The sequence below is a fragment of the Aquarana catesbeiana genome, linkage group LG09 (assembly GCF_042186555.1).
Source record: "Aquarana catesbeiana isolate 2022-GZ linkage group LG09, ASM4218655v1, whole genome shotgun sequence".
NCBI classification, from domain to species: Eukaryota; Metazoa; Chordata; class Amphibia; order Anura; family Ranidae; genus Aquarana; species Aquarana catesbeiana.
Window position 1 is genome coordinate 210,863,425 of NC_133332.1, and position 26,530 is coordinate 210,889,954.

Below are 26,530 nucleotides of genomic sequence, written 5' to 3' on the forward strand. Positions count from 1 at the left end.
CAAAGGGCAAAAGTTGACTACACTGTTCTTCTTGAAGTACAGTGGGTAGTAATGGTAGCATCCAGTCAGCAGCTCTCATTGCTATGCGTTTGGCAGTAGATACAATTTTGGCATATACGAATGAAAACCCTTCTTACATTAAAGTGGTTGTAAACTCTTACAATCCACTTTTTGCTACAGGTAAGCCTATAATAAGGCTTACCTGTAGCTAGGGCTGGGAGATTTTCAGAAAAAAAAATCTGAGATTTTCTTAAAAATAACTTGACTCACGATTCAAATTGTGTTATTATTTTTTTTTACCGCGCTGGTCCTGAGGAGCTGTGGGAAGAAGTTTTTAGGCGAGGCCGCGGCTTCAGCCTAGTCCGCGGCGTCCGGCCTTGCGGACTAGGCCGAAGCCGCGGCCTCACCTAAAAACTCCTGCCCGCAGCTCCTCAGGACCAGCGCGGTGTCAGCGCCGGTCCTGGGGAGCTGCAGGCAGGAGTTTTTAGGCGAGGTCACGGCTTCGGCCTAGTCCGCGGCGTCCTTTTTTATTTCAAGATTTAAATCGATTTTTTCCCCAGCCCTACCTATAGCTACCCCGGATATCTCCTAAACCTGCATGGCACATGCGCACTGAAGCAAACAGAAGCAATGGCACGTACGTGCCGTTCGCTTCAGTGAGTGTGCCATTACCGGCGGCTCCTGCGCGGGAGTGACGTCATTACGGCTCTGGCCAATCACAGTGCGATACCCGGAAGTAACTCCGGGGAGATATGTCGCCGGCCGGTGCTGTGTATGGGCACCACAGCGGGGGCTTCGATCTCAGGTGAGCATTACATAATGAGCTAGTATGCTATGCATACTAGCTCATTATGCCTTTGTCTTGCAGGTTTTTTTTTTTTTTTATTCATGTGGGTTTACAACCACTTTAAAGCATCCATTTGAACTATGTTTTGTGCACACAACATGGTAGTCACTGTGCTGAGTCTATTTTGAGCAGTCCAGCATACTTCTATTTTATTAAAATAATGTATTTAGTTTCATAAATATAATTTATACAAATTGTATATCTGTGTTATACATCTTTTGCCGGGTTTGCCACAAGATTGATCTATGATGGCCATCTTCACACAAAATCAAAAAAAAAATCTTCTTTTTTAGGGTCCCCACTCCTACTGTTGGTTGTAGCAGCATTGCTACAATAAAATACTATTTATTTGTTATTGTTTCCTAATCCCTATAACAGTACGTAACCGTGCTGCACATTGAATCATGAGGCCCCATTTGCGCTAAGCATGTATGGCTGCCTCCATGTCCAGTAAAGTATGTGTATAGCAAAAACATTTTTTTTTTATTTTGGATAGACTAGAGATATGGAAAGAAAAAATAAATACAATTCCTTTTTCTGTCTATACATGTAGATACAGTACAGTATACATAACCATCTATAATTATATCCTTTAAACTAAAAAAAGGTCTTTAAAACATTATTGTGTATTGAATAAATTAGTTATATTAAGCTATACTGTTATATAAAGCTATAATAAGTTATATTAAGCTATACTATATTAACCAGCTAGTATGGAATGGTTTTGTCTGGGTTTTTAAAGTTTACAAATGTATAAACCATACAAGACGCATCCATGAAACTATTAGCAAATAATAGGTCTTATCCCTGTCTGCATAATAGACAGAACAATGTATGATAAGAAAAGATGGAGGTGTTCCACCTCTGAGTCCTTCAGCGGACTGCATAATCTGATCTCTACCAGTTGAGCTGTTTTGTAAATGAATAAAATATATATTTTTTTATTTTTAGCATTAAATATAATACATAGTAATATACAGACATGAAAAAACAATGATTAAAAAAATAGAATCCTGTAAGCTGTAATTGAGTAGGAAAAAAATAATAAATACTTAACTAAGTTTATTTACAGTATCCCAGTAAAGTTTTATAGCAGGCCCTTAAATGTTTTCCTAGAGAGTAAATTTAGGCAGACAGAATTCATTATTTTGCTGACAAATTTATTCAGTGTTTAGAACGGTTTTGATCATTAAAGAGTAAATAAATAAGAGGACACTTTCACAGACACAGAATCCACAGCATTCAGCTTACTGGGACAATTTACATACTGAATTCTTAGACCACCAATAAACCAAACAGATGTTATTTGCCAAATAGCTCAACATTAAACAACACAACGGAACTATTAAAAAATTATAGATAGTATAACATGTTTATTATTAAAAAAAAAACATAATTTGTAGTGAAAGGTTCTGCAGGTATGTTATTGTATTTTTGGCAACAGAATTAAGTGCAATTTCCAAACACATCTGCATCTGGGACATAATCATACTTTACACTGCATGTTCTATAGAAATTCAAATATTCCTCAAATGATAAAATGTTTTCATCGCCAGGATAACAGGTCAGAGAAGATGGGAGATATAGCAATTCTCATATACTCACTTTAAGACAAAAAGTGTGTTTAAAAAATGTAATTTTTCGATTAAAAAGAAAAAAACACCCTCAATTGGCAAGGTCTGCAAATCAGTCATTTTTTTGTTTTTTTTTTGTTATACATTTAATTGAAAGAGTTTACATTTTACCAGCAATGTAGGGTAAAGGTTGACTGTTTAGAAATGAATTACTAATTAACAGAATTATTAATCAGGTTGTGTGCAAGTTTTGATTCTGTTTTTAGACTCAGTGGGTGATAGACAAATCTTTCAGAAAGCTGGAGATTTCCACAATATGCTCAATTCCTGCTGAAGAGTAAGAGGTATTTGTTAATGATAGCTGAAAAATCAATCTACTTCCAAATTTGGATATGTGAAAAATTTAAATGTGTTTTTCTTCTTTTAAGGTTTTCTATCTCTCCTTTGTCAGACATACAATAGAAAAATTATGCTGTGTTCAGAGGGACTGTAAATTCCTCCTCCCCCCATTCTTTTAGAAAGTTTTGTAAATTTTGATGATGAAGAAAACACAAAGGTATCTCACTAGAATGCAGAAGATGATGAAGATGTTATCATACAACACAAGGCTAAAGATGCAGAGGAAAGTCGCTGAGATCCATGGTATAATGTCTTTATCTTCCGATTAGTATACGTTGTGATAACGTAAAGCAGACACGCACAAGAAGAGCTTAGTCATAGTAGTCCCTTTTGATAATGTCTAGTGCCATTAAAAGTCTGTTAAACATGGTTCACATCTGAGATGTCACATTCCCCATAGAACCATTTTGATTGCATGATGCCATAAGTCCAACTTTTTTCCAAAAACTTCATGTCCAGCCTTCATTTGTCATTGGAAGATGAGTTGAAGTTTCATGTCAAAATTGGCCATGGTCAACTTCATCTAACCAAGAAGCTGGACTGGCAGGGAAATCTGGGTATCCACCACTGCTGCCAGTGGAAAGATCAGAATTGGGTCCATTTGCCCCTAAAACCCTCATAGATGGAGGCACCCCTTGCCCGCTCTGAGCCATGATACCTAAACCTGTGTCGGGAAATGCTAAGCTTGACATTAGTGGCTGATGGCCCGACATGGCCTGTAGTGAGGCTGGGGACTGTGGGATTCCATAGGGGCTGTTGGATCTCAGGTCATGGTACTGGTCTGATGCTGGAATACCACCATGTTCCAGGGAGAAGGCACCGTTGCTTCCAGCCTGTCTTCCCAAAACTGGAGAAGCCTCACTGAGACTGTTGTAAATCCCATTGGAGTGGTTCATTTCCGATAAAGCAGGCTCATCTGCAATAAGGACATATTACATAATGATTAACTTCGTATTTTTTATATGCATTTTAGAGTAATGAAAGTTTGCAACTGGTCAAGAGTGTTACGTTTTTAAATATGACTTTTTTTAAATTTACTGGACAGGCCAAGAACTGCTGATGGCAAGAACTCCTGGTAAGAGAATTCTCACAACAGCCTACAGGGGAAGCTGAAGATCCAAAATTCCATATTCTCATTAGATTTTGGGATCACTTTGAAAACCATTACATCTATTATTAAATAGTGCTAGTTTAAGTACAACTGGGTATAAAAATCTTTTTTTTTTTTTTAGCATCCAGTAATCCCCTGTACATTAGGCTTTAGATTGAGTGAGGAGGCTGCATTGTGACCCAACAACGCTGGCAAGGATGTCTATAACACAAAACAGAAATACAAATCTTTTGGCACACAAGATAGGTCTCATATTTGTAGTTCTACTGTGTAGTCTAGAGTTCAGCTTTAAAGAGCAAGCAATGTTTGGATTTTTATTATCATCAACAAAACATCTTCTATGTTAATGATCCCAGAAAGAGTGAACAGCTTTTAAAGGAAGGGACAGCTCTACATTTTCCTCTTTAAATATGTTCTCCAACTATACCTGTAAAAGAGACCTCAGCATCACTGTCAGGACCATCCTCCTGGATGCTGTCCTTGTCGGATTTGGAGTTACCCCTTGACCGTTTCATATTTCTGAAGTATTGTCCCCATCTTTGTCTTCCGGCATCCTTTTTTAACCGTTTCTCCTTTGCTCTTCTGTTCTGGAACCACACCTGGAAATACAGCAACACATTAGTTGACTTATAGTACTATGTAATTCTATGTGGGATGAAGGGGAAGTTGTACATTGAGGGCAAATAGCTTATTATGTCTGACCAAACCCAGTACATTTTTTTAATTGCTCCTCTCTGCAGTCCCCACCACCCTGGAAGCTTTTTAAAATCATGCAGAACATCTTTATAAGTCATGCAAATGCTGATAAATATTGTAAATCCATTCTATGATATAATCTATCAAAAGCTTCAACACACATACTTCCTTCCTTAATCAACCTTGTAGAATGTAGGTAGACATGGTTGATATATACATTGAATGAGATGATATGCTTTGTGTATATCTCTCATATTAAACTGGTTAACTACTGTAACATTGCTCATAGTATATATGTCAGTGGGTACCTGCACCACCCTCATGTCCAGCCCCGTCTCTGATGACAGCTGTTCTCTGACATGTCTAGCTGGCTTCGGAGAATTGTTATAGGCATTTTTCAGTGTTTCCAGCTGCTTGGCGGTGATGGTTGTCCTTGGCCTTTTGGCTGTGGATTCAGCTTCTGCATGAGTGAAAAAATAATGTGCAATAATCAGCCATTCACATAAACACAAAATATATTTTTACGCCATGTGTGCGTATTCACTTTACAAGGCAAAATGATTTGTTTTTAAACAACAGTGAAATGTTAATCTATAGTACCATTCATCAATACAAAAATACGATTTGAATTAGTGGTTGCATGTTTCAATAATATATTCACTAAAACTGGTACTATAGTTTTATTAGGTAATTGGAAGGCTGAATGATATGCCTACTCTTTATATATTGCAGAGACACAAGCAATGAGATCTCCCCACCAGAATTCCCAGTTCTGTAAATTGTGATTGCATAAACAAATGATGGTGCCAGTTTCCCCAAAGTGATTTATGATGGGAAATGGGGGAAATAGTTTATTTATCTATTTCCTAATAAAGATAGTGTGAGTTCTTTAACTTAGAATTCACTTTTTTTTTTTTTTGTGAACAAGTAACAAGGGGTATTAACCACTTGCTGACCACAATATGTATATATACGTTGTGGTCGGCAAGTTGTTTATCAGGATTATGGCTGAAGATATCAGTAATATATCAGTAATATGTTTTTTTCAGCAGGTGGCTGGCTTTTTCATGAAATTGTCCCAAGTGGCTCATAAGCCGCTGGAACGGTTCCCGAAGCAGCGGGAAATGACGCCCCCCCTCCTGCCACTCACCAGTGTTTCTCGGGCTTACAGTTTCCACCGGTTTGCCAAGAAACAACGGTGCGGCCGGCTGCTCCTCTAGGCGATCAAAGAGTTAACACTCTTTCATCAACGCTATGGCCATGGAGGACCGGAGCAACGTCATGATGTTACTTCCGGTCCAGGCTGGAAGAATTTTTTTTTTTTTTTTAAAGCGAAAGATAAAACAGTTTTTTTCTTGATCTTTTAAAGGTGAAGAAGAGATTTGGGGTCTTTTTGACCCCAGATCTCTCCATAAAGAGCACCTATCATCCTTATTTGTAATAGGAATAAAAGTGATTAAAAAAAAACAACTAAATGGACAGTGTAAAAATAAAAACTAAATATAAAAAAAATATACAAAATAATAAAAAATAAAAATGTAAAGCATCTCTATCGCTCGTGCTCACACGCAGAAGCTCACAATTAAAAAAAAATTAAAGGGACAGTGTAAAAATAAAAAATAAAATAATTAGAACGAGAGCAATAATTCTAGCGCTAGACCTCCTCTGTAACTCTAAACAGATAATCTGTAAAGATGTAGCCTATGGAGATTTCTAAGTACCGTAATTTGTCGCCATTCCACAAGCGTGCCTAATTTTAAAGCATGACATATTGGGTATCTATTTACTTGGTGTAACATCATCTTTAAAATTATACAAAAAATTGGGGTAACTATTGCTTTTTTTTAATTATTTATTAAAGTGTTTTTTTCCAAAATATTGCACTTTCAAAACCGCTGCGCAAATACCATGTGACATAAAAAGCACCATCATTTACAGCCCCCTGCCGGCTCAAAACTAGCCTGCCCAGCACCCTGCAGGGCACTGTGGCAGGCTAGACAGAAGAGAGCCCGATGGGTTGTTGTTTTATCGCACCAGGGTGACACCAACCCTAGTGACACCACTGTCCCTGCAGACCTCAACATTTCTTTTGTGGGACAAGAAGTGGGCATGAGGCACTCAACATTGGAGACAAGGTGCCTTGCCGCTAAATGACAGATAGTCTGGTTTGTTTACTGACAGAAGCTGGCAGGGATTGGCATTTAGCAGAAGTAATGTTGTTGCCGCTAACAGAAGGATGTCTGGATGCTGTTTGCACAGAAACAATATGACTTTAAAGGTGTACATTGTCCTGCTCTGTAACTTCACATGCAGGTTAAAGGCATCCCGAAACAAGTTATTCAAAGGATTTGTGTACATTTAATGTTGCCCTTTAAGCTGAATTAAAAAAACTATCTCCCCATTTTCAATCCAAAACCATTTTTCTAGTTTTGAATAGAGCAGAAAAGGATTAGTACTCCTGATAGGTTTTTTGCTGCTATCTCAGGGCTCCCCAGATTTCCCCTCACTTCCTGTCCTGCTGAAAAAGGTTTCACCAGACAGGAAGTGAGGGGAAATCTGCAATGGAGACAAAAAAAGAAAGATTGACAAGAGTTTAGCTTTCCCCTGCTCTACAAATGAAATACTTGTGTTGCTGTTGAAGAGTTCACGTAATTTCCTGTGTGGTAAATAGGACAGAAAGTAAGGTGAAATTTCTCTAATGGATTCCCAGATAGCAGTAAACACCTGATAGGGGCTCTAATTCTTTACCACTCTTTCCAAAAAAGAGAAAAAAATCCTTTGTCTATGTCACAGATCCTTGTCGCACTCCGCTTGAGTGCTTCCGTCAGTATACAGCCTCCTCCAGTCTGAACATCAGATATCAGATATTACAGCCACATATTGTAACTAAAAACCAGGAGAGACTAGCTCAGTTACACAGCTTGAACATGGAATCATTTATTGGACAAACTCACACAAATTTATACGCCAGGAGGACATTTCCCCGCCCCCCCCTTCTGGTCATATTACCCTAGCAAACTGTAACCAGAAACAGAATTAACATGAGCTAATTAACTAATCATTTAAACAGCCTAGGTGACTCAGAGGTGTGACCTTTCAGGACTTGTCATCTTTAAGCTCAGAAGATACAGCACACATTATCATAAACATAAACACAGGACACCTTCACATAATAGCAGGAGCCCCTAGTAGCAGACGGACCATCTCCTACATTGTACAGAGGCCAATGTGATCAGCTCTTTCAAATAACATGTATAGTTCAGAATCAGATAAACCAGGAATAGTCTTTGTATATTTCCTGGGAGATATGGTGGATAAATATTACTGTTTCATTTTAAGTAATCCAAGCCACATTTTCTTGGTCACCCTGTGCCCCTAATAGACACAGGGTTACTTAGACATAAGAGGTGCATGAGGAGCTGAAGCAAGGGTTTCCCAATCTCTCCAAGGGATTCTGGGTTTCACCAGCCCCCCGCCCAAAGTGACTCCCGTCACAGTCTAAATATAAATTTTAACTCATTTTAACTTTAGGGCAAATTCACACTGTGGCATTTCAATATAAACATTTTATCCAGCTACAATAGCCATGATAATATATGTCCATTCAAACCTAAAAACAAAATAATTTAAACAAATTAATTTTTAAACAATAGTGAATTAGAACACATTCAAATATGCATGAAAGCATACATGTAAAGATCTGAATGGGCCCTAGATGTAGATATATGTATGTTTATATTATATATTATATATTGTATATAATACAGTCATTCCCTAATTTTTATGGAACACGAAAATAGTTACAGATTTTTAAGACTGTGCAGTTCCTGCTAGTCACCAGAAATGTCCTACTGAAATTAATAGATAGATCAAGAACCTTGTACAGGTATAATGATACTATAATTACATCACCATTTAGAAAGTGGATGATCTTACTGCTCTGCCTTATAATATAAAGTTTGAAAAGTGGAAGAAACAAACAGAATGAAGATTTATATACACGCATGCAATGTGCACCAGGACCACAGCAATGAACAGACAGAAACGTTATGGAAATCGTTTATGTTCTATATATTCATGCTGCTAGTATATCAGAGCAAAATGTGTTTTTCCTTTTTAGTTACACTATATTACCAAAAATATTGGGACACCTGCCTTTACACACACATGAATTTTTTGGACAAACTCACACAAATTTATACGCCAGGAGGACATTTCCCCGCCCCCCTGTGAATATTGAGTTGGCCCACCCTTTGCAGCTATAACAGCCTAAACTCTTCTGGGAAGGCTATCCACAAGGTTTAGGAGTGTGTCTATGGAAATATTTGACCATTCTTCCAGAAGCGCATTTGTGAGGTTAGGCTAACCTCACAAATGAACTTCTGGAAGAATGGTCAAACATTTCTATAGACACACTCCTAAACCTTGTGGACAGCCTTCCCAGAAGAGTTGAAGCTGTTATAGCTGCAAAGGGTGGGCCAACTCAATACTGAACCCTACAGACTAAGACTAGAATACCAATAAAGTTTAGGTGCATGTAAAAGCAGGTGTCCCAATACTTTTGGTAATATAGTGTATGTCCAGGTAGCTCATAACTGATAATTATATAAGTTAAAGGGAAGGTCATGTACCTCTCTGCTTTGCTGTTTCATAGTCTGCCTTGCACACCAGCCGACTGTCCTCCATAAGGTAAAATTCGTCTCCTGTCGCCAGCTGCCTTTTGCAGATGATGCAGGAAAAGCAGTGTAGATGGTACACAAACTCCTGAGCCCGTCTCACTACCTGAGTGGGGGGGATTCCTTGTTGGCAGGCCGCACATTTTGTCCCAAACCTTCTATAAGAAAAAAAAAAAACAATTTTTGTGAAAATAAACCTTGTTTATAGGTTCCCCGTGCCTCTCACATTACCCGTAATCTGTGTTAGGACCTGAGCATGGCCAATTCTTCTCATGAGCATGTTATCATGAGGTTTAATCCAGTGCTAAAAGTTGATGTAATGATAGCTTTCCCTATTCTGCTTTATATAAGCTTTGCTGTCAGCCAGTATAATATAGAGGAGGGGTTGGGCAAAGATACAAAATCTCTAGGGTGGCTTAACACTGACTTGCTGCGTTTTAGCTGCAGCACAGTGTACCCACAATTCTAGTATGTTTTCTGAAGGTGCACCAAAACCACAGGACATAATAGAAGTCTATGGCTAAGGCCGGCCATAGGCAGAGCAATTATGTTTTTGCAGGACCGACTGAGATTCAAACCATCTATGGCCGGCTTAAATACAGTCAACCCACACCAAAACCCCAGGTACACTGAACTACACCCACGCTGCAGCCAAAGTGTATCAGGACAGTGTCAACAGGTCCTAAACTAAACTAAGTAAAGGCAATACTTTTTTAAAGTTTTGGATAGAGTAGAGAGGGATTAGAACACATCAGTTTTTATTGCTGTGCCCACATTAAGGAGATTCACTGTCTCTATTTATCCTGTTTACCATTATCATCAGAAGTGAAAGTAAAAGAAAATCCAAAATTTTGGGTTGCCATTAGAACTGTAATAGAAAGGAAATCTTTCAATGGGGACACAAGTTCTGGTGACACGCTGGGATTCCCCCACTTTGGAGGGATTTCCTCTCACTTCCTGTTTTGGCTATGTGACAGGAAGTGAAGAGAAAGCTCTCCTATGGAAAACAGATGGCAAAAAAAACCTCCCTTACTCTATTGAAATGGAAAAAATAACTTTTGTCTTTAGTTACATAAGTATACTTTTTCTGCAAACTGGAGAACAGCAGCCTATGTACAATAGAAAAGGTGTTATTTCATTGACAAATACATTGCAGCAGAAATATCCCACTGATCACCATGTTATCCCTCATACACACTAGAAGTAAACCTGCATTTCCTGCATTTCACAGGCTTCTGATGAATGATGGAACAGTCTTAAAGTGGAAGTTGGTCCTAGAATGACTCTATGAACATAAACAGTCATATAACACATGTACTTAGATAAATGTAGAGCACCATGTTTGAATTCTGTCCTCGCTCCCGTTGTTCAGCAATCAACATTGGAAACTGCCAACCATTTACCATAACATATGCAGCCCCTCTATGCTATCTATGCCTTGAAATTGAAAACCTAACCGGCAAATGCTTCTTCTGTACCTGAAGCATGAGGGGGCTGAGGGACACCCTGATTGTTTGGTGTCGCTGGTAAATGGTGGACATTTTCCAATGCTGATTGCTGGACAACTGGAGCATGGACAGAGGTCAAACTTGGCACTATAAATTTATCAAGGTATGTATGTTATATGGCTGCTTAATGTACATTGAATAATTCTAGGGTGAACTTTCAATTTAATGATATATTTTCTTTTTTTAATTGCAGTTTGGGCACTTATGCATTAATTGAAAGAACATTATCTTAATAAGAGTTTCCTATTAACAAGATGGTAAACACTGGATGGAGAGATACAAGATCATTAATCTTCTACAATACTCCTATAATATTATAGACTTACTTGAAAAAATCGTCTTTGCAATAGACACTGTCGCCCCGGCTGAAGCATTTTTCAGTGAGCTGGATCTGGCAGTCGTTGCATTTCAGGCACTTGCTATGCCAATGGCGGTCCAGCACCTTCAAGATGAATCGGTCTACGATATGCTGGTTGCAACCAGCGCACAAGGGAATCTCTGCAACACAAAAATACAAATAATTACATATTTTTACATATTCTAAGTAAACAGCAGATAATTAGACCAGGGATGCATGGCCTAGAAAACACAGAGGATACAATATTGCTTCTGGAAAGAAAAGACGATAATTATTATAACATTTTCTTGGGGCCATGCATGAGTCACCTTTATTTTACAGAGTTTATAGTTTTACCCAAATTACCACAAATGGAGGGGGGGACTATGATAACTGATAGGTGACATAAGGCAAAACTGAAGTGTGGCTTTTTTGGGGACAAAGTTTTTTAGATAGTGTGCACATTGGGATAAAACCTCAAATCCAGTGCAAGCTGCCCAACATACAATTATATTGCAACCTGTAAAATTGGCATTTCATTGGTCATACCTTCTGAAAGCAGAAGATATTCACATATCTATGCAGCCTTCAAAATCTAAAAGGAAGAGAAAGCATTGCTAACTTCAAGAGTTATGGGGAAGACATGGAAGTTGCAGGCCCTGAGGCCAATACAAAACCGCAGGGTTATGGCCCATCAGCCAAAATACCAGGGTATACTGTATGCCCAGCTTACCTATGATATGAACTTAGCAGGGTTTATAAAAGCAAGATATCCCAAACTTGTAACCCAGCACTGAACTCTGCCCATTCTACATTTTATATCATTTCAGTTAGCAGAAATGTTCAGCCAGTCATTGTGGTTGCTACATATCCATGTAAGCCATACAATCTACACATCCAGTCCCATTGTATAGAAAATGTACCTTCTTCCCCTATAACAAGACAAAGGATTCTACAGAGACCGCATTCCATGTCAATTTGTCCTTCACTTATTAAAAGCTAAGATGCTAAGATTTGGGCCAGGCTTCCCTTCTTTTCCAAGCCAGGTCAGATGGAGCAAGTGCTTTTTCTATCTACCTATCTAAGAAAGAGAAATAAATCTATCTGTCTATGAATACAGATATAGAATCTATCTATCTATCTATCTATCTATCTATCTATCTATGAGAAAATATCAACATAGATAGATAGATAGATAGATAGATAGATAGATAGATAGATAGATAGATAGATAGATAGATAGATTGATTCTATCTTTTTTATCTATCTGTCTATTGATCGTTTATCTATTTATCTATCTATCTATCTATCTATCTATCTATCTATCTATCTATCTATCTATGAGAAAATATCAACATAGATAGATAGATAGATAGATAGATAGATAGATAGATAGATAGATAGATAGATAGATAGATAGATAGATAGATAGATTCTATCTTTTTTATCTATCTGTCTATTGATCGTTTATCTATTAATCTATCTATCTATCTATCTACCTATCTATCATGATATTTTCAGATAGATAGATATATTCTATATCTGTATTCACAGACAGATAGATTTATTTCTTTTTCATAGATAGATAGATAGATAGATAGATAGATAGATAGATAGATAGATAGAGATCTGCGCCTATTGCTCTTTCTTTCTGATTAGATCGATAGATAGATAAATAGATAGATAAATAGATAACTCTATACCGAATGCCCTTTCCTACTAATTAGATAGATAGATTTAGGTAAAGATAGATAGATAGATAGATAGATAGATAGATAGATAGATAGATAGATAGATTGATTGATCTGTGCCTAATGCCCTTTCTAATAGATAGATAGCGCCTATTTATCTTTCTTTCTAATTAGATAGATAGATTGAGGTAAAGATAGATAGGTAGATAGATAGATAGATAGATAGATAGATAGATAGATAGATAGATAGATATCTGTATCTATTTCTTATTGATTGTTAGATTATAGATATATAAAAAGACAGCTTTCCTCATACCACCACAATTAAATGTAGTTTTGTCTATTTGGAAAGAATGCACCTATATATATTGTTAGCATGATTGTATTTCCCTTTTCACATCTTCTTAATATCACTGCATCTGGATATGTATCTATAGGTGTGTACAGGTACACTGAATTTTCTTCCCATTGTCTGTCTGTACACAGCCAGGCATCCAGGCAGGTAAAGGGGGCACTTGGGATTTTACTGTTTAGAATGCAGAACAGGTGGGTATTTGTGTGTTTAATTATTTATTGGACCTTATGCTGTCACAGAGTCTCATATTGATGGAGTGACTCCTGTCTTTTGTCTGGCTGATGTATGATGAAATTTTAATGCTGTCATTAAAAGAACTGTCTTTTCTTTTCCCTCCATTTAAAAATTATAAAAAAAAAAAAGAAAAATACCCAACTGTTTCCACCACAAAAAAGTACATTTTCATAAACAATTTCCAATCATTAAACAATACAGATTTATTTTCAAATGCTTTCTTTCTAATTAATCGTTGTATCATTTTTATATTAATACAATGCATTTATTTTTTACATTACATATGCTATTATCCATCCATTTTATTTAAAATATTGTTCCTGCAAAATTGAATTATACAGTAATTGCAATATCATTTTAATAAATAGAATAATATTACATTTAGGCAAACAAAATTGTTATCCAGATCAGTTCTGAATCAAACTGGGTACCCATTTCTCCATATATTTGATTAATAGAATATTATTTCAATACTTCGGTAAGTATAATAACATTTTAATTAAAACTATAGTACTTTAAGGGCATTGCTATCCTTATCCTAATCACTAAATTGCTACGATCATTTTCTTTGTTTAATTTATTTGAATACTCTACTACATTATTTGGTTTATAAAATAGTTAACTATTATTTTAATAAACATAATACTGTAATATTACATTATGTAAGTGTTGGTCTTGCTATAATCCATATAATATTTATAATAGTAACAGTGATAAAAACAATAATCTAGCACAAATTTACATCAGTAGCTTATCACCCTATACCTCTGTTCTCATCAAATATTAGGTATCTATGTTTACAATTATTCTTTTTTACTTAAAATAAAAATAACAATAATGTTATTTAATTATTTTTAACACTAATAATTGTAGGTATTATTTCTTATCAAATTATTTCTTTTTACATTAAAAGAAAACAACAATTCGGCATGTTTCATTACATATCAACAAAATGATAAAAATGTATTTTTAAAAGGAGGACAATGAACTTCAAGTTGTTATTTATGTAACGATTTCCCAACAAATTTACCATAGAACCGCAACATTGTGAACCTAACAACACAAAAAGTATGTGAATTTGAATCTAAATCAGTTTGATTGCTGATTAGATATTGTTTACACCACTGCATTAATATTACAGTGACATTGATTTTAGAAAAAAGATCAGATTTATTTTTTAAAAAGTATCCATTTTTCTTGTTTTAACAAGAAAATAAAAAAAATACTTGTTTGATATGTACAGTATCTGTCTATCTAAAAATCTTGTTTTAAATTAAAATAATTGTGTTTAATTTGTTGCTGCGTGATAATTGTATATTGCAGATCAATATTTTTTTTCTAGTTGGACTGATATGTATTTGTATCATATCTATTTGCAAATGAAGTTTGAAGCCTATTATCTGCACTAAGCATATAAATACTTGACCAACTTTTTATAAATAACTATATGCAAAGGGGAAAGGTTACAGTACAGAAATTGTATAAGGCATTAGTATTTCAATTGATCGGACGGTTCTGAATAATTACAATGTAAATGCAATATTTTCTAGAGATGATATGATATCTGTGATATGCAATAAGAAAGAGGAGACGGATGCAGATGAAATAAAGAATATAATAAAACTAGAGAGTGAGAGCTGTGTAATGTTAGCGATGGGTATAATAAGGGATGGTATGACATAGGACAGTGATGATTATAGACTAAAGATTAAAGGAATTATTCAATAGTATAAAATCAATGTATATGATTTGGCTATAAGAATGAAAATGCTGGTAATCTTCCATTTTTTTTTATTTTTTATTTTTAGAAAATTATAATGCTGACTATAATATTACTACACAATGAAAAATAGGTGTTTTAATATTTCCAGGGTTTAGGGTTCCCATAATATGGAACAATACATTCGATTAGAATATGCAGCAAGCTATAGTGTTTACCGAGCAAACTTTATTATAACGTATAATATATATATATATATATATATATATATATATATATATATATATATATATCTTTCTGTAAGCTAACACTGATTCATACATGACAATAATTATATTAGCTTCATGCTTATGCTGGAAAGAGCTGTCTATATAATATTACAGAGAATGCTCTTATGAAAGATGTATGATGCATACAATATAGTATGTAGTGATGGTATTCAGAAGTACAATATATACTAAATAGAATGTTATTTTGTTTATATACTACAAGGGATGGTGATGATAATAACAACGAATAGCACTATATAATATAAAATTAATCTTATAATAGTGATCTGTAGGGATGTTTATTATTGGAGATCCCAGCACCTATTAAAGGAAGAGCGCTAACAGTGATCCATAACATTGTAATAGTGCAGGTAGGTAGCCAGGAGGAGCACTTACCTTTCCTTAGCTCGTCATTGTGAGCAAGCAGAGCCAGTAACATGTCAGTGCTGGGGGCTGAAGGCTCTTTGCTGCCTGTCAGATCCTTTATAGCCTGATCCATGGCTCATCCCTTCCCCAAAACTGCTGACCCCCTTCCCCCACGGCACCCCAACCCAGATGAGACCCCCACAGCGCCCCGGGGTCTCCAAATGCTGTTGCTCCACCTCAGTCTAGAGGGAGAGTGGAACCAGGCGAGCTCTGCGGGGTGCTGTGCGCTGATCGAACACCAGAGGGAGCTGCGGTGCTGTGTGAGACAAGCTGAGCCTTATCTAGAGATACCTGAGAATAACTAATGGCTGGAGCCCATCCGGGGAATTCAGTGACCCAAGAGCTGACACTCACCCCTGGGATGAACATGGAGCTCACTATCCAATGCCTTATTTACAGCAAGGGACAATCTGCGCGACTACAGTGCAATCTAAAAGTCTTCACAAAAGTGTACAATATTACAAATCTATAACACAACACAGCGTGCACAACTACAGAGGAATCTATAAGACTGCAATAGATGAATATATATTTAATGCACAGCCACAGCAAACCACACTGCTGGAAGTCATTCTAAACATTTATAATACAACCTACAACACAATCTACGTGACTACAGGGGCTGAAATAGATATGAACAACAACAATAATAATAACAATAATAATATACAGCACACCAGACTGCTGGAAGTCAATCTACACACTTCTTACAACACATTCTACACACCTACAGAGCAATCTATAAAACTGAACTAGAATATATAAAAATAATAATAGAAATAATTCAATTGCAGTCCTATGGATTACTCATAGGTATGTAAATTGTGTTGTAGGTTGTATTATAACAGCAGTGTAGTTTGCTGTACATTAAATATATTATTAATATTGTTATTATACAACTAGTATTGTTACTATACAACTTACAACACAATCTACACGCCTACAGCCAATCTATAAGCGTGAAATAGAATATATAAAACGAATAATAACAATAATAATATTAATAATATATGTAAAGCACAGCAAACTTCACTGCTGATACGACCTACAACACAATCTACACACCTACCTAGTAATCCATAGGACTGCAATTGAATTATTTTTATTATATATTTTATTTCAGTCTTTGCTCTGAGTCTGTAGGTGTGTAGATTGTGTTGTACATTGTATTATAAGTGTGTAGTATGACTTCCAGCAGTCTGGTGTGCTGTATATTATTATTATTACTGATGTTGTTGTTAATAATAATATTATACACCACACCACACCGCTGAAAGCCAATCTACAGATTTATATTACAATTTATAAGACAATCTGCACAAATTCTACAAAACCTCCCACCAGTAAAATGGACAATCCAGACACCCGCCATCTAATCTGCACAATAGTACACATTTCATTGCAGCCAGTTTGTGTTTTTTTTATACAAAAGAAAGGTGTGCAATGACCACAGTATACTTATCGCTTAGCGCCGCAATGGAGATATCAGAGACAGGATCTTACATCTGATATTACATGGTCGGATTACTTTCAGAGACCTCAACTCCTGAGGAACTACAAGAATCAGCATGCCAGACAGCCAAGGTTTATACAGTATATTTATTATACCCTACATGTACAGCTCTGATATATGTTGCATATACTACATGTGCAGTTCTGCTACACATTCCTCATTATACATGAACAGCTCTGATATCTACTGATATCTACTGCATATACTGTACTAAATATACAGCATATACTACATGCACACCTCTAATAAACACTCCATATGTTACATGTACAACCCTGATAAGTATTGCCTTAACTACATGTACAGCTCTGTTATATATTTCATATACTATTATTATTATTACATGCACAACACTAATATATACTGCATACGTTACATGTACAGCTCTTTTATATACTCCATATACTACATGTACAGCTCTAATATATACTCCATATATTACATGTACAGCTCTAATATATTCTGTCTATGCAACATGTATATGCTACATGTACAGCTCTGATATATATGCATAATAATATAATATACATTTCATATGTAATGTACAGCTCTGAAATATGCAGCATATACTACATGTACATCTCTAATATATATTTTATATTCTACTTGTACAGCTCTAATATATATTTTATATACTATATGCACAGCTCTAATATATTTTTTATATACTACATATAGAGCTCTATTATATATTTTATATAATACATGTACAGCTCTAATATATACTCCATATACTACATGTACAGCTCTGATTTGCCATGTTTCATCTGCATGACTATAAGTCCTTTTAACCAAACTAATTGAAAGATAATCGGTTATATGATGGACATTTTAGTTTCATAAAACTTCATAGAAATGGTCTGATATGCTGTGAAATATTTAGATAGATAGATAATTAATATGTAGATTTTATAGCTGTGTCCTTTTCTCTTTTTATGACACATGTATTGATTGATTGATTAATAGTGAAATAGCTGATAGGTAGATTCAGATGTATGATGTAGATAGATACAATATATATAAAAAAAGATAAATAGATAGATAGATAGATAGATAGATAGATAGATAGATAGATAGATAGATAGATAGATAGATAAATAGATAGATACTCTAGATATCCAGTATATATATCTCTTTTTCTAAAACCAATGTCACTTTAATATTAATGCAGTGGTGTAAACAAGATCTACTCAGCAATCAAACTGATTTAAAAATGATAAAAATTATCAAAATGATAGTTGTATTATATGAAATGAATACAATCCAAGACTGGCTGATTGTAATTTATTTCCCTAGAGAATCTCAGATGTATATATATGTTTTTAAAAAGGGCAAGTGCATTAGCACAATTTATTCAGTATTGAAAATGAATTCTGACCCCCCACCCCCAGTGTTTATATAGTATTTTATTTTATCATAGCATCCCTCATTCCAGAGGTCTCATGTACCTTATAGATGGGCCTGAAATAGTGAAGGATGTCCACATAGCTTAGTAAATAAGGTGACACCGGGCTTGATTTACTAAAATTGTAGCGTGCAAAATCTGGTGCAGCTGTGCATGGTAGCCAATCAGCTTCTAACTTTAGCTTGTTTAATTAAGCATTGATAATAAACCCTGGAAGCTCTCTATACAGAGCTGCACCAAATTTAGCATTCTCCAGTTTTAGTAAATCAACTCCACTGTGTTCAATAAAGTTTGAGAATGGGAAATGGAAAGCGGATTTTTTTGTTAGCAATAGATTGGATTGAGGTGAACAAAGGGTTACTTTATTTTCTAAGCTAAAATTCAGTACCAGTTCTCATTTCCAAGGCAACAAATTCATTTTAAAACTGTCATATTGAAAGAAAGTAGAGGATATTTAACTTAAAATGTGAAAATCAGCTGAACCAAATGTAAAGAAATTATTTATTGATATGACAAGAAATTAGTTGGGGGGTCTGGTGTATCACAAGAGGATGTACTCTCTCTCTCTTTTTCTCTCTCCTCTCCTCTCCTCTCCTCTCTCTTGAGCGGTGATAATTTATCACTGCTTAATAAACTGACATCTTTTTCTTTACTTCTCTCCCTCTCTTTTTCTTTCTTTCTTTCTTTCTTTCTTTCTTTCTTTCTTTCTTTCTTTCTTTCTTTCTTTCTTTCTTTCTTTCTTTCCTTTCCTTCTCTCCCTCTCTTTCTTTTTTTCCTGTTCTCTCTTTCTTTCCCCCTCTCTCTGTTCCTTTCTTTGTTTCTTCCTTTCTTTCCTTCTCTCTTTCTCCCATTCTCTCTCTCTCTCTCTCTCTCTCTCTCTCTCTCTCTCTCTCTCTCTCTCTCTCTCTTTCTCTTTCTCTCTCTCCCTTGCTCTATTTTACTCTCTCGCACTCTCTTCGACAACAACTATTATTTTTGCCATTATAATTACAACACCCATCTTTTTTTTTTTTTTTTTGCGGCATTTTACAAATACCAAACTGATACTACTTGGAACAATGGGGAAGAGATATTTGGGCATTGTGTGTATTTCCCCTCAGGCTGGGATGAGCTGTTGCTGGAATAACAGTTTACCTTGGTAGTTGCAGGCGGCTCGATAAGCCGTCAGGAAAGTCAGACCTCTGATAAATGTTATTGACACGGATCCGAGGAGTAAAGCGGCGTCCTGGGAAATCAAGTCTAGTGCTGGCCTGTATGCTGCAGATGAATTTAAAATCAATGTCCCATTTGCCTATATCCTGCCAGTATATGAAACACATTGCGGTGAAAGGTGTGAGATGTTTCACCGTTATATCCAACTTTTAGCCTTTAATAATAATTTTACGCCTTATTGATCGGCCACTTTGAAGGAGTCGTGCGACACTAATGCCATAAAATGAGGCGGCCGGAGATTAATGAGAGAGGAGGAGGGGGTTCAATTCACCCCTCCATGGGCTCAATGAAAGGGTTAATGACAGCTCATAGATAGTCATTTAAATGCGTGTCTATTAAAGGGTTAATCTCCAGTGGGATTTCTATGTGTGTGTGTGTATATATATATATTATATGTATGCACACACTCACACTTTATCTATTAGATATACTTTACCTGTTTATCTGTCTATTATATATACTTTTTTTGCCTTCCTATCTGTGTATCCTATCTAAATGCATTGTAAAACTCAGCAAGTGTTTAGAGTAGAGTGTAGACAATGAAATGTAGATATCACACCACCACAGTCCAGAGATCCAGCATATATCACCTTTACATGCCAGATTTGGGTGGAGTGACCCTTTAAAAAATCACAGACTATGTAATAACTAACGGTCAGCAAACATTGTTGCCCCTAAAGTCCTTGTGAGGAACTTTGTTTCAATTACAAACAACCAATGGGGTTAAGTGTATCAAAACCCCAAAACAAACATCTAATATATTTCAGCTCACCAATACTTAAATGTGATGGCTGCATTAGTTTTCTATTTTAGATTTTCTTTCCCCCCATTATATTCACCTGGTGATGTGACCAGCAAATCTGTTGGTTTTTCAATTTCCTTTAGCAGACCAAGCTGTCCAGACAAAGCAGCAGTTAGAGGGTCAAGACAAAACATTGTCAGGGATGCTTACAATGGTCAGCTTATCACTTATGTAAAACCTTTATCCCAAAATAGAAAAAAAAACGTTTCTTTAATTACAAAAAGGTGTTAGCTGGAGTTAGGTTTTGTAAGCAACTTATGTAAAGTCCATTGAACACTACCCTCTCCACAGGTTGACAATGCTGCTGTCCAAGGTGGCTCCATTGTTCGTTCACCCAGAGTGGAGACACCCTAGAAAGTGTACTACTGGTCAGATCTCCTGGTGAAAATAAATAAAAAAATAAAAACCTTAAAAAAAAAAGAAAACAAATGCAACACACCTAAGGACTGCAATATATTATTATTTTGGGTTTAGATATGCTTTAATTTACTAAAGGAGTTGCTTTCCGTTTGAATAGCCAGTCTTGAGGAAAAAGATAAACTGGTATTTGCCTTTCACATGATTAAATAACTAAAATAAATATTTATTATTTTTTAAATATTCAGTTTATGAATGAAGATTCTCAACTCCTTTGGTAAATCAGCCTCATTAACACAAAACAGCAGGTTGACGAGGAGAGCATGGAAATTATCAGAACTTACTCAACTATTGCTGACTTGTTTCTGAAAATGTGAGTTCCAGGACCATCATCATTATCTCAGTTATCATATTGCATTGATCACTACTTGGTGAGTTGCTGACCTGGAAAACCAGTATGTCCCTATCAGGTATCCTGACACTGCATGTAAGCTTAGTGGGGAAGATTTACTAAAACTGGAGCACTCAGAATCTGGTGCAGCTGTGCATGGTGACCAATCAGTTTACGGCTTCAGCTTGTTCAATTAAGCTTTGAGAAAAAAACTAGAGCTGATTGGTTATTATCCACAGCTTCACCAGATTTTGCACTCTCCAGTTTTAGTAAATCTCACTCAGTGAGTGATTCCACCTTGGGACTTGCATCTGAAAATGTCAGCAATAGTAGTGCCCATTTTTTATTTATTTTTTGGCAGGATGCCTTTAATTTTTGTCATGATGTCATCAACTCCCAAATAACTATCCCATTAATAATTCTGATTATAAGGCTCACCATACATATTACAATCTGACTGCACAATCTCTGTACAATCAACTTTAGATCTCACAAAACTATGTAATATGACAACCTACCAAACTATCCCACAATTTGAATCCTATCAAGTAGTTCTTTGTATTATATACCTGTGGTTAGATCTAAAGAAGATTGTACTATTAGATTGTAATGTGTGTGGTAGGCAACAGGTGTGATTACTTTGATGCTGATAGAATAAAGTTGGCCATATATGGTTAGAATATCGTTCAAAAAAATGGTCGTATTTGATAAAGATCTGAACGTGCATGCGATAACGCCATCATTGTATCAAAATATTTCCTCCAATTGTCGACATATTATCGATCGCTAACAACATAAATGGTACATTTTTCATCGATTGGTGGAAATGATGTAAAGGTTTTTTGACCTTTGGGAGACCTTCCCACTCACCAACTGTATTTAAAATATATGAATGTGAGTTAGAGACCTTAGATTGTAAGCTCCTTGAGGGTAGGGACCGATGTGAATGTACAATGTATATGTAAAAGCGCTGCGTAAATTGACAGCTCTATATAAGTACCTTAATAATAATAATAATAATAATAATAAAAGAAAGAACTTTCTTTTTGTTGCTTGTACTTCCTGGGTCAGGTTTTAACATGCGCATGCGCTGTAGGTTTTTTATAACTGTTTTCATTCTATTTCACTACCAAGATTTAGAAAATCAATTGTTTATGCTACAAGAATACAACATGACGGTTCAATTATTTGCCATAAAACGTTACATTTGGAGAAATTAGCCCACTAACAATTCTAAAGTCGAATGATCGAGTGTATCAAAGTTTTTTTGAATAATTTTGTAGCCATGTATGGCCACCATAAGTCTGTGCGGTGAGGTGTGTTGGAGCAGAGGATGCTGGGAAGGTACGGGACTAGATGGTGCACAGCTCAGCAGCTCACCTTTACCAGCATCCTGTAGGGGGAGCAATGACACTTTGCTTTGAGATAGGTGAGGTCTGCTCTATGACAAGGAGGTCCTGGGTATACTAAAGCTGGCCATACATCAGTAGAATTTCATCTGAATTTTTGTTTGAGATTCTGAAAAACCTTTTGTCAGAGCATTCTATCTCACCATGATTGAGGGAACTAAGCTTCCTCAAAAGCCCTTAAAAATTCATCCAGACCTGCTACTTGAATGGAATCCCAGTCATATCAAATAGGTTTCTTTTGTGCCTAGCACATGCGCATTAAAATATGTACGATCCTTCCAGAAATCATATTCATGGTTAGAATTTCATTTGTTCCAAGAAGAAATTAGAAAAAAAGATCCTTGATTTGACTCCACTATCTAGTGTTCTAAAAACAAATAAAAAAATTCAAATGCAATACTAATGGTGTATGGCCAGCTTAAGTTTATGGAGTACAGCATCAATGGCCTGACAATCCCCCCCCATGGTGTAAATCTTTGGGAACAAAAGAACACTTGGACCTGCAGCAGTTAACTCATTAGATATGACAGGTGTCAGTATGCAGATTCATTTTAGAGTTTAAATACTAAACAGGCCCTGGGTGCTGCCATTCTGAATAATTATCTGCATTCACTGCCCAGACACAGAAGGATGTATATGTAAAGCGCTGTGTAAATTGACGGCGCTATATAAGTACCTTAAATAATAATAATAATAACTCCTGACTTTCATCAGCGTTCCACAATACAGTCACAGTCAGAGGTTAAAACAAAAGACCACAAAGCCACCGATTTTCTACTGCTGGTTACTTGGCAATGTCTGCATGAAGGTAAAAGGGATTTCTACATTGTTTCAGTCTACTGTACAGCTCAGTGATTTTGCTGCACACGTCACCAATTTGCATTACCTAATAATACAATAATTGTCTCCTAATGAAGTGTGACATAAAGACATTGTTCAAAGTCTATAAAAATATCCTCCCAGCCTCTCACCTCATCCATATAGTCCCTAAAGTGAAGGCCATAACTGGACCATACATGATTAATGTGAATGGTGTAGGCCACTCCGAGCCATGATCCTGGGACTTAAAGCAGAACTAGACCCTCCTATCTTTTACAGCCAAGGAAGCTGCCATCTTGGCCTCTGTTTGATTTGTAGTTTCCATGGTGCTGAACATGTGATCAGTTATAACACCAGCCATTTGATGACTTGACAGTTTGGCTGAGGGCTAACATGGGCACACTAGTAACTGTAGCAGTAATAATTCAATGCAGGCCTAGAATGTAACAGTTTTGGGAGACAGTTAAAGTGGAGTTCCACCCACTTTTACAACTCTCCAGCATCCCTCACTAAACTGTGTACTGTAAACAAATTGGATATTTTTTTATTTTTTTTCTCAGAACTTACTGTATATCTGCTGTATTCATTTTTCACTTCCTCCTCCCTGGCCGCGGCCCATCGCTTCATTACCTGTTTGCAATGCCTTCTGGGAAGGAGCGGCAACTTCCTCTGAAACTGCCATTGCTATGGAAACCTGACCTGAAACCTATTACACTGCTTGTGCTGCACTGAGCGTGTGCGAGATCTGCAAGGATGAGATCTAGGAAGAAATGCAGTCTGGCTTCAGATGCCCAGACTTAAGATGGCCACGGCCTGCTGTAAGTTTATAAAATAACAAACTACTGCTATAAACTAACAAAACAGACCTTAGTTTACAGACTAACTTTACTAGAATACATTAAGCTTGTGTATTATAGGGGTATTTTTATTTATAAAGTATAATTTCGGCCGGAACACCACTTTAAAGCGGTGAGTTTAGTTCCACTTTAACTGACACATGGTCCTTTAAACTGGCCACACATTTTACAAACTCATTTAGATTTACTAACATTTATGTAAAAAGTGCATACAATTTGTGCAATCTGTATTCAACCAGGCAGGCTTCTACACTACATAGGTGTTGGTAGATCATAAGGAGATTCTTTAAATAAAATTCTTGCATGTGTGGCCAGATTTACCCACATGTAACAATAACCTAACCTTTCCTTAGGGTTACCAATCTACAGACAGTGATAGGGCATTGTGCTGTTCTTACACCGATAGTACTGAGATCTCACAGCAGCAACATTCCTACTGCGAAACAAATGAACTCTGCATATTGGACCAAGGTGCTACAAACAAAGCAGACACATCTAGGGTATTGTTTTCCCTATACTCATGGGCCTGTGCCTAAGGTGGAATAGGAAAAGGGGCAGAAATAAACACGACATTGGCATTTATTTTCTGCATAATAATTGGGCAACATAGTGGCATATATATATATATATATATATATATATATATATATATATATATATATATATTGTCAGCTGTCAGCAGCAGAGCCTCTAGGTTTGATTTACTAAGGAATATAGGCCGTTCACCCAGCAAAGTGAATGTTCACTGAGCTTAGTAAATAAGATGAATCTGTGTTCCCTTCAATCAAACAATTATGCATTAGCAAACGTTGTGCTTTTTACCTGTCTTTTATCCCTCATTGGGTAATCAAACTGAACACAAGTTTGCCTTATTTACTATAATTTGCTTTTTCAAAGTGAACATTCATTTTGCTTAGTGAACTTCCATAGTAAATCCATTCCTCTGTCCAATTGAAGAAACAATTATTATTTGCTGAGTCACAATATCTAATCAGATTTAAACTTTCATTTTCCAACTGTCATTTTCCAGTGCAGCTGTGAATCTGATTGGTGGCTGAAGGCCAGAATGAAATATTTAATTATATAGATGAAGGGGCAGTGTGGTTGGCATTAGGTTCCTTAAAGGGACAATGTTCCTTGGAAAATAAAAAATATATAACTAGACAGTAATAAATGTAATAAAGTGATGCTAACATACAACTATTAATAGACTACTAACAATATCAACAAGAACAGAAATCTACATATAACTTGCACTCACTGCACTCCTCCTATAGTCATTACAATACACAGCTCCATTCTCTAGATGAAATGTACTCACTTATCTGCACACTGTTGTCCCAGCCCCACACACCATCCAATGAATCACACCTGGATATGTGGGACACACACAGCCATTTTCCTTGTCTGTATCAGTTTTCTGCAACAAATTATTCAAAGTAAAAAAAACATATTTCTGGCTGCCATCTATCTAATAAAATTAGAAAAAGACAGATACAGATCTATAATCTAGATGTTAAACTTAATCTCATCACTATACAATCTGGTTGCACAATTTCCTTAAAAAATCTACCAAAACTAGTTAATACAAGGGTCTGCCAAACTGGATGCAAATTGATAGGTCAGGAGCTCATGTTACATATTTTTTTTCATTTTGTTCTTCACCTTATTCACTTAGTATATTTAAGCTTGGGCAAGATAAATTAATAGCAATCGATTGGATTGAAATGAGCACAGATTTGCTTAATTTTCTAAGCTAAGTGCTCATTATCCATTTCTTCACTGAAATCAGTCCCAGGGTTGCAATTGTCTTTTCCAAGGTGACAAAATCACTTTGGAAATGTAAATGTCACATTGAAAGAAAGCAAAAGATATATCCCTTAATGTGAAAATCAGAGGAACCAAAAATGTATAGAAATGAT

The 26,530-nt window shown here is 36.1% G+C and overlaps 1 protein-coding gene across 3 annotated transcripts in view; it reads right to left on the reverse strand.

Annotated features, from left to right (window-relative positions):
• Positions 1-1,870: 1,870 nt before the first annotated feature.
• Positions 1,871-26,530, reverse strand: part of LOC141108237 (LIM/homeobox protein Lhx3) — a 195,282-nt gene continuing 170,622 nt past the window's right edge. The window contains exons 1-6 of one of the 3 annotated variants that reach the window (XM_073599642.1): positions 15,814-15,941; positions 11,138-11,309; positions 9,259-9,461; positions 4,936-5,087; positions 4,359-4,530; positions 1,871-3,736 (exon numbers count right to left, since the gene is read on the reverse strand). In XM_073599642.1, the coding sequence (XP_073455743.1) occupies positions 3,318-3,736; positions 4,359-4,530; positions 4,936-5,087; positions 9,259-9,461; positions 11,138-11,309; positions 15,814-15,916 (1,221 nt within the window). In that variant the 5' untranslated portion in view covers positions 15,917-15,941 and the 3' untranslated portion in view covers positions 1,871-3,317. Of the gene's footprint in view, positions 3,737-4,358; positions 4,531-4,935; positions 5,088-9,258; positions 9,462-11,137; positions 11,310-15,813; positions 15,942-26,530 lie in introns of those variants that run through there. The other 2 variants (XM_073599644.1, XM_073599640.1) reach the window with 2 other exon arrangements.